The sequence below is a fragment of the Pelophylax lessonae genome (genome assembly GCF_965119305.1).
Source record: "Pelophylax lessonae genome assembly, chromosome: 4".
Taxonomy (NCBI): domain Eukaryota; kingdom Metazoa; phylum Chordata; class Amphibia; order Anura; family Ranidae; genus Pelophylax; species Pelophylax lessonae.
Window position 1 is genome coordinate 267,762,235 of NC_138771.1, and position 14,813 is coordinate 267,777,047.

The 14,813-nt window shown below is 43.8% G+C and overlaps 1 protein-coding gene across 9 annotated transcripts in view; it reads left to right on the forward strand.

The window, feature by feature from the left end:
• Positions 1 to 14,813, forward strand: part of GRIP1 (glutamate receptor interacting protein 1) — a 1,071,013-nt gene that overhangs the window by 356,437 nt on the left and 699,763 nt on the right. For 6 of the 9 annotated variants that reach the window (XM_082255172.1, XM_082255177.1, XM_082255176.1 and 3 more), the window contains exon 1: positions 10,660 to 10,905. The exons of 1 other annotated variant lie outside the window; for it this stretch is intronic. In XM_082255172.1, the coding sequence (XP_082111298.1) occupies positions 10,773 to 10,905 (133 nt within the window). In that variant the 5' untranslated portion in view covers positions 10,660 to 10,772. Of the gene's footprint in view, positions 1 to 10,659; positions 10,906 to 14,813 lie in introns of those variants that run through there. 2 more of the 9 variants (XM_082255183.1, XM_082255174.1) reach the window with 1 other exon arrangement.

The following is a 14,813-nucleotide window of genomic DNA, read 5'->3' on the forward strand; positions in this document are numbered from 1 at the left end:
CCGATCGGCCGATTATCGGCTTGTTAGTATGATGATTCCGACAACCGACTGCGACTTTTCGGCCAAACAAAATCTGGTGTGCATGCTATAAAATTTGTTGGCCGTCACCAGAACGGCCGATTGTTCGTCAGTCAGTACAGATTTTGGCCGACAAAAGTCAGATGAGCAAGACTGGGCATGCACAGAGAAGAAAAAACACACGCAAAGTAGACCAGAACATGACATCACTTCTGCAGTTGGTTGTTGTTGGCCGACAAAATTCGTGTGCAGTCTAGAGCACATTTCAACCAACACTGGACAAAAGACGGCCGATCGGTCGGCCAACAATCGGTGCGTGTGTACGAGGCTTTACCTTCAACTATATAGTGCAAGGGCCTGCCTGATTGCATACAAATTGAAGTGTTTAGATTTGACCTCCATTTTATATGGTTTTGGTAAATCTAAAGGAAAAAAATCTAAAGACAATTGTATAGTGTCTATGGCCCATAATCAACGTTCTTCAAAACTCCACTTTGGTGCAGGTGATGTTGGTACAATTAGAAATTTTTACCCTGTGCTTTTCATTGTTTAGCGTAGAGGTCATTCCGTATTTATGATAGCGGCAATTAGCTAACTCAGCAATCTCTAGTAACCTGTGAGAATACAAGGTTTCATAAATGCTTTAATTGGCTACATTGGCTGTGAATCACAAGAAAGAATTGGCTTTTTGACCCTCAGAATTGTTTATAATGGAATGAATGAGTATTAGCTATGCAACATGAATTTTTAGCCAGAAACCACTTCATGTATTTCATTCTGAAAGCAGAAGCACTCCTTTTCAATTATCCAATGTTATACATTTATAGAAGGTTCTTACAGGGATCTCAAAGGTTGTACTGCAAAATTCTAAATTACTTCTATAAAATGACATATCTATTGAGATGCTTCTAGAAAGCGTAATATTTACATTTGGTTTTATTTTAGGAGGGAATATTTATGTGCATCCTAGTTGTATGATAGAGAATAGTGAAATAGTGTCTATTAAAAGAGTAAGGGCTTGTTCACACTTTTGTTGAGAATTCTGCTACATTAGGAAACTAGAAAATCATGTTTAGTTCAAAGTTTTCCTTTCCTGAGTAGTTTTTGAAGTTTTAGAACCAAAACAATTGACTTCCATAGTGTGGTCTGGTTGTGAAAAAAGTGCCACAGGTGTGCAGAACTCATCTTCCATAGTCTTCATTCTGTCGTAAAAAATGCATACAAAATAGGATTTGTATTTATTTTTTTACAGTTGTGAACACCGCTGCTGCATTGTTTTCAACAGAGCCATTCAAATAGGAGCATAAACATGCACTGCAGATCCAAAACACAGAATACTAAAATCTGTATCTAGGAACATGCACTTTTGCATATGAACTCATGTATACGTGTTTGTGGGTGCCCAAGTTATGTCTAAAAAAAAAGGGGGAAAATAAATGATCATTATGTACACATACATGTTTTTACACGTTTAAATGCATCTATACACAAGTATTTTACTGATCATTATGCAGGAACCTTTCTCCTAGTAAACACAGGTGTGATGACATCAGTACATTTTTTAAGACTGTGAGTGAAGCCTAATGCCTCGTACACACGCATTGATAGTTGGCCGTGAATTTTCGGCCAACGTCCGATCGGCCGATTTTCGGCTTGTTAGTATGATGCTTTCGACAGTCGACTCCGACTTTTCGGCCGAACAAAATCTGGTGTGCAGGCTATAAAATTTGTTGGCCGTCAACAGAATGGCTGATTTTCCACCAGTCAGTACAGATTTCGGCAGACAAAAATCTGATGAGCAAGACTGGGCATGCTCAGAGAAGAAAAAACACACGGAAAGTAAACCAGAACATGACATCACTTCTGAAGTTGGTTTTTGTTGGCCGAGAAAATTCGTGAGCAGTCTAGAGCACATTTCAACCAACACAACACTGGACAAAAGACGGCCGATCAGTCGGCCGATAATCGTTGCGTGTGTACGAGGCATTATGCTCCTTTATTATGTGTCTGTTTAAAAATATTCTTGTTTGCAATTTCTGTCCTGTTTCGACAACGTAACATCCGTGGTTGCCCATTGGATAAGGCACATCACGTTACTGGAGGTACAGCAGTATGATCCCTTTTGTGGGTGTGACATTTTTTAATGGATTGCTTTTGATGCACAGTTTGCAGTGTTTTTTGTTGAAGGGCACCTGGATCCTTTTTTTTTTTTTATTTGCATGCTAGTCTCAAGTGGAAAACGAATAGGCTACTAGAGTTACAAAAATTCTCGTAAGACAGGACACAACTTTCTGCGATGATGTAATGTATTATTTAGCTTCCGAGCATGCATGGCCTTGGTCACTTAATTTTTTTTTTTTACAAACACTGTATTAATTAAGTGAAAATCATTCACTCTGTTATCGTATGAGAAAACTTTTTGGGTTTGTCGGTTTTGGATAGTTTTGCATGAACTGCCGTGATCGACTCTCGAAAGCTGTGTACTAATGTTTAGATAATCGGAAAATCGCTCCAAAAGTGGTATTTTTTCGGGCCATTTTCTCATCATGTGTACTAGGCATTAATAGTTAGAATGACGTTTCCTGATGATTCTTTTATGTCTGAGGTTGGGTGGGTTGCCTGAAAGCCAGCATTGGGAGTTGTTGGCACATTTATTTCAGTTTCATTCTCTGGTATAATGGGTTGTAAATCTTTCATTCTTTTTTTTGTATCTCTTCTAGTGCTGTATTGTATGTGGTTATTAGAGGTACATGGTTATTTGTTTTTCCCTTTGTATTGTAAATTTTCTCTTTGGGCTTTCAAGGCTGTGTTTATGCTTGTATTGATGGTTTTATTCCTTTAATCTTTTGTATGGAAAGATCTGCTAGTATTCTGAGATGTTTATTTCTGTCCTCTAGGTCTAAACATATATGTTGGTATCTGATGGCCCGGCTGTTTATGGGGTTTGGTGTGCTGGGGGTGGAAGCTGGAATTTTGGAGAAAGCTGCATCTATGAGTGGGTTTCCTGTATATTGAGGTGTGCAGCTTGTCGTCCCTGATGCATAGTGGTGTCTAGGTGGTTGACGTGTTAGAACAGTCCATTTTTAATTTGATTGAAGGGTGTTGATCAGCGAGTACATTTTTGGAGATTAATATGATGAAAATATCAATATAGCGATAGTATCTCTATGGCTTTTGCTGCGGTTAAAGAAATTGTTCTCCAGGTCAGCCATAAATAAGTGAGCATTTTGGGGTGTCATTTTACTACAAATAGATGTCATTTTTAAAGGTGAAGTAGTTGTGTGTAAAAAATGGATTTTTGTAAAATCTTACCGTAAAATCCTTTTCTCTTAGCTCATTGACAGACGTAGTCCTCGGTGATACAGCACCTTCGGGTTATGTTGCCTCCACAGTAGCAGGACTAGACAGGAAATAAAAATGCTCTGGCCACACCCTAGGGGCAGTCCCAGAGGGTATATCCTCTCTCTCTCCGCCACAGCAAATCAGTTATGTCACAAAAGCAGTGCTTAGCGAATTTAACCCAACCCAACTCAAAAACAGAGGGGCGGGGACTACGTCTGTCAATGAGCTAAGAGAAAAGGATTTTACGGTAAGATTTTACAAAAATCCATTTTTCTCTATCGCTCATTGACAGACGTAGTCCTCGGTGATACAGCACCTTCGGGAAGTCCCAGAGCAGTATCACAAATGAGGGGTGGGAAAATGGAAATCAAATCCCAATCTAGAAGGCCCAACCGGTGCCAACTAGAAGTTTACAATGCTCATCCTTAATGATGAGACTCAACAAAAAGAAATTTTTCAAACAGAAAAAAACCCTCGAGGTAGACCACCGGTCTCCTCAAATTGCGGCCTGCAAAACCTTGCGGCCAAATGAGGCATCCGCCGATGCCATCACATCAATTTTATAGAATTTTGTAAAGGTATGTACCGATGACCAGGTGGCCGCCTTACATACCTGGACCACTGACGCCTGATGGCGAAAGGCCCAGGAAGTACTGAGCGCTCGAGTGGAGTGCGCCCTAACAGGGAACGGAGGACTCTGACCCTTAATAGAATAAGCCTGTACCACCGTCTGTCTAATCCATTTGGCAATGGTCGCGGCAGATGCAGGCAACCCCTTTCTGGGGCCATCCGTGATCACAAAAAGTGAATCCGTCTTACGGAATGATTCCGTAGCTTTCAGGTATACCCTGATTGCCCGAACCACATCCAAGGAATGCAACGCATGTTCCCGATGATGATTGGGCTGAGGACACAAGGAAGGTAGTACAATATCTTCATTCAGATGAAAATCTGAAACCACCTTAGGAAGAAAGGATGGCTTAGGATGAAGTACTACCTTATCCCTATGAATCACTAGGTATGGGGACTGGCATGATAATGCAGCCAGTTCTGACACCCTGCGAGCAGAAGTGATAGCCACCAAGAAGGCCACCTTCTGGGATAAAGTAAGCAAGGGAATCTCCCTGATGTTTTCAAAGGGAGGTTTCTGTAGAACCGACAAAACTAAATTAAGATCCCAGGGCGGTAAGGGCGCGCGGACTGGTGGAGCCAGGTGCCGCACCCCCTGGATGAAATTCCGCACCAAGGACTTGGTAGCTAAAGGTTTCTGGAAGAAGATTGCTAATGCTGAAACTTGACCCTTGATGGTGCTCAAGGCTAGTTTCTGCTCAACCCCTTTTTGCAAAAAAGCCAATATTCGAGTCACCGAATAGGTACGTGGAGGAAACCCTAAAGATTCACACCACGCAATATAAGTCTTCCATGTGTGATAATAGACCTTGCTGGAAGTCGCTTTCCTTGCTTTAATAAGGGTAGGAATGACTGAAGCTGACAACCCTCTGTCCTTCAGTACTTGGGTCTCAATGGCCAGGCCATTAAAACCAGCGACTGTAAAGCACGATGGTAAATTGGTCCTTGAGACCACAGACATTCCCTGAGACGAAGTTCCCACGAAACGTCTGCGACTAGCATGTCCAAGTCGGCCAGGCCGGCTTGACGAGGCCAGCCTAGAATTTCTAGGACCACTGGCGCTGACTGGATCTGAACCAGGCATCCCTAGAGCTATCTGGCCCCGACCATCCGAGAAAGTCTGGTCGTTTTCTGTTCCCACACATTTATCAGATACCCGATTCCTATCAGGAAGGGTGATCTTTTCTGGTTGAACCTCAGGGACCGAAGTCACCCAGCTAGAGGCTTCTTGGTCTGTCTGGTCAACCAGATCCGATTCCTGTGGGGAATAGAGACTAATCTTAGGAAAAGGTAAAGGAAAAGATCTATTCAGGGAACGGTGACTACCGCTCTCTGTAGTACTTAAATGTTGGAAGGGAAGAATCGCACCGGTAGTAGTAGTCGATGCCCGATCTAATGTCCTGAATACCGGTGAAAACGTCCCCCCACCCTTAACCCGGGTGGGGGCGCACCTTCAGGCTGTGTAATCCTTTGCTTTGGGTTTGGCTGAGTCGGTCCTCTGTTTGTCCGACCAGCCTTTCTTGAACCCTCCTGGAGGAGTCTTGCCTTTCCCGCTAGTTCCAGCCGGGCGTACGAACCCTTTATGGGCGGTAAAGAAAGGTCCTCGCTTGTTGCGAGGTCCCTTAGCTTTAGCAGCCTGTGGCAAGAAAGTGCTCTTGCCCCCAGTGGCATCCTTAATAATTTCATCTAGGGTGGCCCCAAATAGACGATTCCCCTGAAAGGGGAGATTCGTCAAGGTCTTTTTGGAACCTAGGTCAGCTGACCAGCATTTTAACCACAGCACACGTCTGAGGATTACCGCTGACATAGATGCATGCCCTAATAGGGGAGTAGTGTCCAAGGCTGCGTCACAGATAAACTGTAGCCCTTGTATAATCTGTTCCATCAAATCAGATGTTTCCTGGGGAATATCTTTTCCCCTAAGGTCTTGGCGTACCAATCTTGCCCATTCCGTAAGTGTCTGGGAAACTAGACCAATAACAATTACTGGTCTAAATGCTGACCCTATCAGAGAGAAGATAGTGCGGGACTCTGCTTCCATCTTCCGATCCACCGGATCCTTAAAGGACGAAGTGTCCTCCACTGGGATAACTGTGGCTTTATTCAGCCTGGAAATAGGTGGATCCACCACTGGTGGTACCGTCCATTTCTTAATGAAGGATTCCTCAAATGGATAGCGTCTAGCAATACGCTTGGAAATCATAAAGGTACGCTTAGAATGCTCCCATTCTCCTTTAATTTTATTCCCAAAACACTTGGGTACAGGAAAAACCTTCACCGTTTTGATGGGCTTGTTAGTACCAAAGGGAATCTCTGTTTCAGTTGCCTCTGCCGGTAAAACCTCAAGTCTTAAGGTTTCCCGCACTGCCACAACTAGTGCGTCCACCAATGCTTCTTCCTGAATTATAGCGGGAGAAGGAACGTCCTCCTCACTGTCTGAGGGAGCTTTACCTGAGGTAACAGCCCTTGCAGAGGGACCTGCAGCTGCAGTGACCATCTCTGAATCTGAGTCAGAGGTGTCAGATAATATAGGGGTAGGCGGGGGGTCGCTTCCTTGACCCCCGTCCCTGACAGGCTGCCTCCACCCGAGCCACCAAAGACTCCAAAACTGCTGTAAATGCATCCATACTCTGTGCACCGGCGGGTCCCGTGGCCCCCTCGAGGGAAACAGGTGGGGGAATTTGTGTGGCAGGGTCCATGATTATTCCAGTAACTTCCCGGGTAATACACTTCAATTAAATAAAAAAAACTTTTTTTTTTTTTTTTTTTCAGACCCCCAGCGCCACAAAAGCCCCTTAGTGTTACCTGCTAGGGATCCCTGTCGATCGAGAGAGAGATAGACCCCCAGGCTCACCACTTGATGCTCAGAGTTTAACTGCAACAGGTTACAGCGCTGTCTTCACAAACAGGAAGTCTTTTGGCTGGCTGCCCAGGAAGAAAGGAGGCGGCTCCGCCCCTCTGCACGCCTTCCGGCGCCTCCCCTAGCTCCACGAGGTGTTTGGATCACCTCAAACATGGCCGCCCCCATGCTGGAGACACGAGGCTATGCCAAAATGGCGCCTCATGCGATCCAGCAAAAAAAATGGCGGCGGCCTGTACCGAATAGCGGTGTGCTGCAGAGCACACAACACCTTCTCTGCATGGGGATTTGGCGTGGTTGGCGGTACCGGCCCTGGCGGACCGCATGGCCGTTCGGAAGGCCTGCTATAGCTGGAGATTTGACTAGGAGTCTACATGTCTGTGGCTTCTGACTGGTAGGTACTTATTATTATCACAGTAAGATTCCCAGACTGCCACTAATTACAATCTTTAACATGTATACAATTAGATTGCTAGCTCCCAAACCAAGCCTCCTGGCTTTTTGCACATAAAATCACACTCAAAGTAGGGGGATCTGTGCCATGTTATAGGATAGAGGGGGACTCTATCTTACCATACAGAGAGGGGCCCGCGTTCACCACAAGACCCGTCAAGGGAAAAGGGGGAACGTACTACTCCCCATACCGGAACCAGGCGGGCACCAACTCCTGACAGTACCCCTCTCCACCGGGGCGGGAGGGCTGTCGACCAATACGGACGCCGTGACTCATGGTCCTTGGCGTTTCAGCGAGACGTTTAACTCGCGGGGTCAGTCCCCCAGTGGGACTATGTCGCGGCCGACCCAGCGCGGAGCTATGGCCTGCACGCGCTCGTAGGCTGAACTGGGGTGACCACCGGATCTCAACATCCAGCCCGTCGCCCAGTTCAGCTTTCTTGCTTGAAGATCTCACAGGAACACTGGAGAAAAAAAGCTGTCTAAAAAATCTTTTTAAGAAAAAAATCTTGCCAGGACCGAAGATCCCAGCAAGGTATCTAGGTCCTTACTCCTGACTAGACAGAAAAAAACTGATTTGCTGAGGCAGAGAGAGAGAGAGGATATACCCTCTGGGACTGCCCCTAGGGTGTGGCCAGAGCATTTTTATTTCCTGTCTAGTCCTGCTCCTGTGGAGGCAACATAACCTGAAGGTGCTGTATCACCGAGGACTACGTCTGTCAATGAGCGATAGAGAAAATTAATTTAATGAGTTGTGTATCATCCTCAGTGCTGTATTTATGGTTTGATGTGGAAACCTTGAGTTCTCTTTTGGGACTGTGAGTGGCCCTGCAAGCAGCACCTGGCTTTACTAAAGTCTATTTAAAAACTGACAGATCCAAGTGGAAACATGTCATGTGAAGGGTGACTGTGTCCTATCAGAGGTTTCTGGCTCAATACAATGGACCATCATCCATCCAAGCAGTTTAACCACTTAACCTCTGGAAGATTTACCACCCTTCATGACTAGGCCATTGTTTTGCGATATGGCACTGCGTTACTTTAACTGACAATTGTGCGGTCGTGTGACACTGTATCTAAACAAAATGTATGTCTTTTTTTACCCACAAATAGTTTTCTTTTGGTGGTATTTGATCACCTCTGTTGTTTTCTATTTTTAAAAAAAAAAAAAAACCTGACAATTTTGAATTTAAAAAAAAACAATATTTTTTACTTTGTGCTATAAAACATATCCAATAAAAAATATGCATTCTGTTACATATTTTTGGTTAAAAAAAAAAAACCCCAATAAGTGTATATTGGTTTGCGCAAAAGTTATAGCCTCTACAGACTATGGGATATATATATTTTATTTTTACTAGTATTGAAGGCAGTTAGCGACTTATAGCAGGACTGTGATATTGTGGTGGACAGTTGGGACACTGACACTAATAGTTAATCACTGCTAAAAAAAATATGCACTCTTATTGTACTAATGACACTGGTTGGGAAGGGGTTAACATCCGGGGGGCAATCAAAGGGTTAAATGTGTGCCTGACCAGTGCTTTACTACTGTGGGGGAGGTACTTGTACTAATGGAAGGCATGGATTGGTGCCACTGCTTAGTAGAGACACCAATCCATGCCTTCTGTTTTATACTGATGGAACGGCAATCTGCCTTGTTTACAAAAGCAGAACACCATTCTGCCTGTGTACTGGAGCAATGGCGGTTGCCGGTGGATATAAAGTTTGCTGTACCTGCCGATCCCCTCCTGCTGTGTCCAATCACAGCGGGAGTGGGCCACCGGCAGCACAGGCACCCCAGACCTGCTAGTGCAGGATCACTTACTTGGTATGTGTTTCTGCACAGCAGAGCTGCCTCGCTGCCATGTATATATACAGTAGGCAAGCGGTTAAAGCGGAGTTCCGGGCACAGAAATATATTTTCAATAAACATACCCCCGGGACAGTCAGGGCTAGTACATTCCACAATGGCTAGCCTCTGATCTGTCCCGGTTCGCACTTACCTGCAAGAAGAAATACTTATAAAATTTCTTCCACAGCGTTGCTATCTCTGTTGTGGGCAGCTGAAGCCAGCGCGATCCTCTTCTGCGTCTTCTTCTCCCAGAATGCGCCTTCACCGGCCCCTCTCGTCACTTCCGGTGCGACGCCGCATTCCTACACAGCTTCTGGGCATGCCCAGAAGCTGTTTAGCAGGGAATGCGGTGTCCCACCGGAAGTGACGAGCGGGGCCGGTGCCGTTGCATTGATTCCTGGGAGCGATGACGTTCAGATCCCAGGAATCATCGCAAACCGGAAGTGACGGCACGGGCCGCGGCCACAGAGGGAGGAAGTGAAAAAAGGTGAGTATTTCTTTCTACAATTACGAGGTAAGTAAAAAAAAAAAAATAATCCCAACTATCCAATTCCTTTTCAGGTGAAGCAAAGCAAGCGGATGGGAACAAAATCGATTAGGTCGATTTTGTGCCCGGAACTCCGCTTTAAGCCTTGTACACTCAATGAGATTATCTAACAAATGATAGGCGGTTTTTTTGAGCATGCTAGTCATATAGAAAATAAGAGGTTACTAAAGTTACAAAAATTCTCCTACAATAGAATACAACTTCAGAAGTGATGTCATGTGTTTTATTGTATTCTTTTGTTCCTGTACATGTGTAGTCTTGCGCTTCTGATTTTTTTTTTTGAACGAATACTGTATTGATCAAATGAAAATCATACTTTTGGTATCATTTGAGACTTTTTTTTATGCTTGTCCCTTCGGATAATTTTGCATGAACTGTTTTGATCGGCTCTACAAAACTGTGTCCTGATGATCCGATTATCGGACGATCCCTCAAAAAGCGGTATTTTTCATCTGATTTTCTGCTGGTTTGTAGTAGGCATTAGTGTGGATGGGGGAATGGAGGGGTTTAGTCTGTGGAATTGGGATCAGTCCTGAGAAGACATTCCCAGCCCTGCAGTGTAAAGTACAGGAGATGAGATCTATTGTATGTATGGGTGGAGAGGATCCTGAAGAGTGGTGTCTCCTCCCTCAGGTGTTACCTGTGAGAAGGGTTAATGCGGTGTATTGGTAGTATTGTCCTGTGTGGGATGCACCATGGCCGGCTTCTTATGTAGTCAGGAAGGGGGATTCTCACCGTGACTTCTTCTCCTCGGTCCCCCTACAAGCGGCTTACCCGACCTGACTCTGCAGCGCAATGGTTCAGCCCTGGCAGCAAGGCGTGTCCCTCCAGCCCCCTCTTCCAATGATGGAGAGGTAGGAAGGAGGAGATGTCAATGCAGGGATCCCTCTCACTCCATACACATACACAGCCTGAGCCAGACAACTTTCCTTTACTCCCAGTTTACTGAGCTCAGCGCCAAGGAAACCATGAGCCTGGTGTCCCCGGGGTGTATGGTGACAGGCAGCTAGAGGCTCTCCGGTGGATGATCACACACCTACCGCCCTGCAGCCGCGTCTCATCTCATCATGGAAAGGTTCCTGGGCTTTGTACGGCAGATCCGGAGATCCAGAAGGAGGAAAGGCAAAAAGTACCGACCAGAGGAGGATTACCATGAGGGCTACGAGGACGTCTATTACTATGCATCCGAGCATTTCAGGAGTAAGTCTCAATCAACCTGCATGAGCGCCGCACATGTCACTCATTGTCTGCAACCTTCTCATCATCATCATCACACCTGGATTATAGGAGGGCAATTTAGCAACTTCCCTCCTCTGTCATATGGGATCCACCTGTGACACCTCCCCTGGAGATCATGCTGGGGGGAGGAGGGGGTCCCTGCCTTCTGCAGTACTAGGAGCAGGAGGTGTCATCCTGTACAACACCAATGCTGCAGTAACCCATAGCAACCGATCACAACACCAATGCTGCAGTAACCCATAGCAACCTATCACAACACCAATGCTGCAGTAACCCATAGCAACCTATCACAACACCAATGCTGCAGAAACCCATAGCAACCGATCACAACACCAATGCTGCAGTAACCCATAGCAACCGATCACAACACCAATGCTGCAGTAACCCATAGCAACCTATGACAACCCCAATGCTGCAGGAACCCATAGCAACCTATCACAACACCAATGCTGCAGTAACCTATAGCAACCTATCACAACACCAATGCTGCAGTAACCCATAGCAACCTATCACAATTTATGCCCTTGCCAACACATCCGTTTAAGGTGGCCACTGCTTGGTTGCTATGTGTCCTGCATGCTGTACTCCGCTTCCTCAACCTAAACCCAAGTATTCAAAATTCCAGGAAAAAAAAACAGATCTATTGGTTTTGACATAAAAAAATGTGTAGTATTGCATAGTAACAGATGTAAGCATTGGTTAGTCTCTGTGCTGTAAACAAATTTTTGTTTTGTTTTGCGTTGAAGCTAGTTGCAGTTTCTGTTTGTTGCGTTGTAAAAAATTCCATATGCAATTCTAGAAACTTGTTTAATGTTTTTATTGAATGATGGACTATATATATATATATATATATATATATATATATATATATATATATATATATATATATATATATATATATATATATATATATATATATATATATATGTGTGTGTGTGTGTGATTGTCCATCATTCAATATAAACATTAAACAAATTTCTAGAATTGCATATGGAATTTTTTACAACGCAGCAAACAGAAACTGCAAATAGATATATATAATATAAAAACACTCCACAGATATGCTGACAGGTTAATTTGCTCCTGTCTAAATTGGCTCTACTGTGCGCGTATGTGCGTTAGAGACCTTAGATTGTGCACTCCTTAAGGACAGGGGCAGTGTGTGTGTGTGTATGTGTGTGTATGTATATATATATATATATATATATATATATATATATATATATATATAGTCAGCTCTGTATAAATACCTGTATTATATAAATAAAATTAAAATAGATTTTTGTATTGGTATCCCCTTGGTCATGTCAGTTTTGTTATAACCTTATGAAGTATTTGGATTTGTTGTGCTGACCCATCTTGGTGCTTTCGTTGTTTTGTGTGACTGTCACTCCTATGCTCTTTCAGCCAGTCTCATGCTTGTCCCTTTAGTTTACAAATAGCCAGATCTGCCTGAGGAGACAATGACAAGAAAACTACAGGCCATGCAGTGTTCACAGGAACTTGGTGTGTCACATAATATTATGTACAGAGCCATGACCAGAATCTTTTCTGTACACTGTTAGATTAAAAAAAAAAGTAGCAGTGGTTCATTGCCATCACCTATGAAATGTTTTTTTATGAGCAAAGAAAATGAAATTCAAGTTTTACAGTAGTACATAATAATGTGAATAATCACAAGCATTGGTAAATGGTTTTGGCAGTGTGCTTGGGATGTTTTTGAAGGCTGCAGTGTTTTTATGATCATGGTCTGGTTTGTTCCCGCAGCTTCCATAGTAATCTGCAAGTGATTGTGGATGTTACCTTTACAGCATGTTTACCCATGGAAAGGAAGGTTCATTGGATGTTGATGGTGTGCAGAATCCCTGCAAATAAAGGAGCCTGAGGGCTTGATTGCTCTTTGGGAATATCTTTTAGCATGAATATCTGCAGGTGTAGAGAATGGCATCATACTGCTACACATAGTACAAAAGTTTGAGCTAGTTACACTTCCTTAAAACTACAACCTCTCCCCCATATTTTATCCCTCCCTTTTCCATTGGTTAAAATAGCTGACTTTTTTGGGGTGGAAGGAGATTTATCCCCCCCCCCCCTCATTCTCGCCTAGGCGATAATAGGGAGCCCCCTGCAGCCTCCTGGGATATCTAGATTATATATTCTAGGAAAGATTGGCTTCTACACACTGCAGCTAATGGAAGGCAGGCTGGGCACACATTGGGGGCTGGTGCCATAAATTGTGAAGAGACAGCAGGCAGCTGATTGGCAAATCAGAGCAGGACAGGCTGCATTCCTTGAGTAAGTAAATACAATAAAACCTTGGATTGGGAATAACTGGGTTTAAGAGCGTTTACAAGACAGGAAAAATGTTATAATACATTTTGTTTTGACAAAAAAACGATGTCTTGATATCTTGCTATACAAGTATGTCACAACTGAGTATAAAAGAGAAGAGCGGCGCTTCTAAGTCTAGCAATATGGTTATATTTGATGAAGTTACAATATTTAGCAACTCACATGGTTGAGGATTAAAACGGGTACATCTAATGCCTCGTACACACGCAACGATTATCGGCCGACCGATCATCCGACTTTTGTCCAGAGTGGTGTTTTGTTGGTTGGAATGTGCCTAGACTGCGCACTAATTTTCTCGGCCAACAAAAATCTACTTCAGAAGTGATGTCATGTGCTGGTTTACTTTCCGTGTGTTTTTTCTTCTCTGAGCATGCCCAGTCTTGCTCATCAGATTTTTGTCTGCCGAAATCTGTACTGACTGACTGAAAATCGGCCGTTGTGTTGACGGCCAACAAAAATTTTATAGCCTGCACACCGGGTTTTTTTTTCGGCCGAAAAGTCGAAGTCGGTTGTCGGAAGCATCATACTAACAAGCCGAAAATCGGCCGATCAGACGTTGGCCGGAAATTCACGGCCAACTATCGACGCGTGTGTACGGGGCTTAAGTCATCGAAGTATGCAGGCATCCAGGGTAAGCTGTCCATATTCTCCCCACCACCGCCATCGATGTGATCCCTCCCACGCTGCGCTCCACGATCGCTTCAAGCCTCGCTTTCAGATCTCTCTACTGCAGGGTAGTCTTCCCGGTCACGATTACAGATTGACAGCGGTGAGAGCCAGCGGTGCAGAGGACGGTCTATATAGACAGCTTTACCCCTGATGCTGCATATTTAGATGTACCTATCTTAATCATCAACCATGTGAGTTGCTAAATGTTGAACCTTCATTAAATTTAACCATATCACTACACTTATATGCTCCTCTCTTCTCTTTTATACTCTGTAGCTGCTGCTGGATTTTGCTTCTGATCCCCTTGTGGAGCCGCCATTTGTGGATGGACATTTTATGGTTACACAACCTATCACATTGCTATAATCTTTTTATAAGGACTATAAACTGAAAGACTTCTGAATAAATGGTTGTGGAAAAAAACCTGAGTTTCCATTATTTCTTATGGGGAAATTTGCTTTGCTATACAAGTGCTTTGGATTACAAGCATGTATTCAGAACAAATTATGCTCGCAATCCAAGGTTTTACTGTATAGTAATTCAGAATAAAAGATGAAAATAAACTTCATGCAGTTTTAAACCAAAAGTATAATATTTTACAGCTTACCAAAGCTTTAGGTGTGGTGGCTTCATTCGTTTTTTTTTTTTGCTCTGTTTCCACTGGGTAATTTGGCCATTAACAAACCTCCTGACTTATGGTTCCCACACTCTGGAGGAGGCTGTATTGGCATCTGAGCGTTCCAAGAAGGAAAAATGCACGTTGTGCTTGCAGTGCCAATAATTGGTAATGACACCCCAAATGCAGCTAGCAGATGCACAATCTCGCTTGTGGTAGAAAAACATGCAAA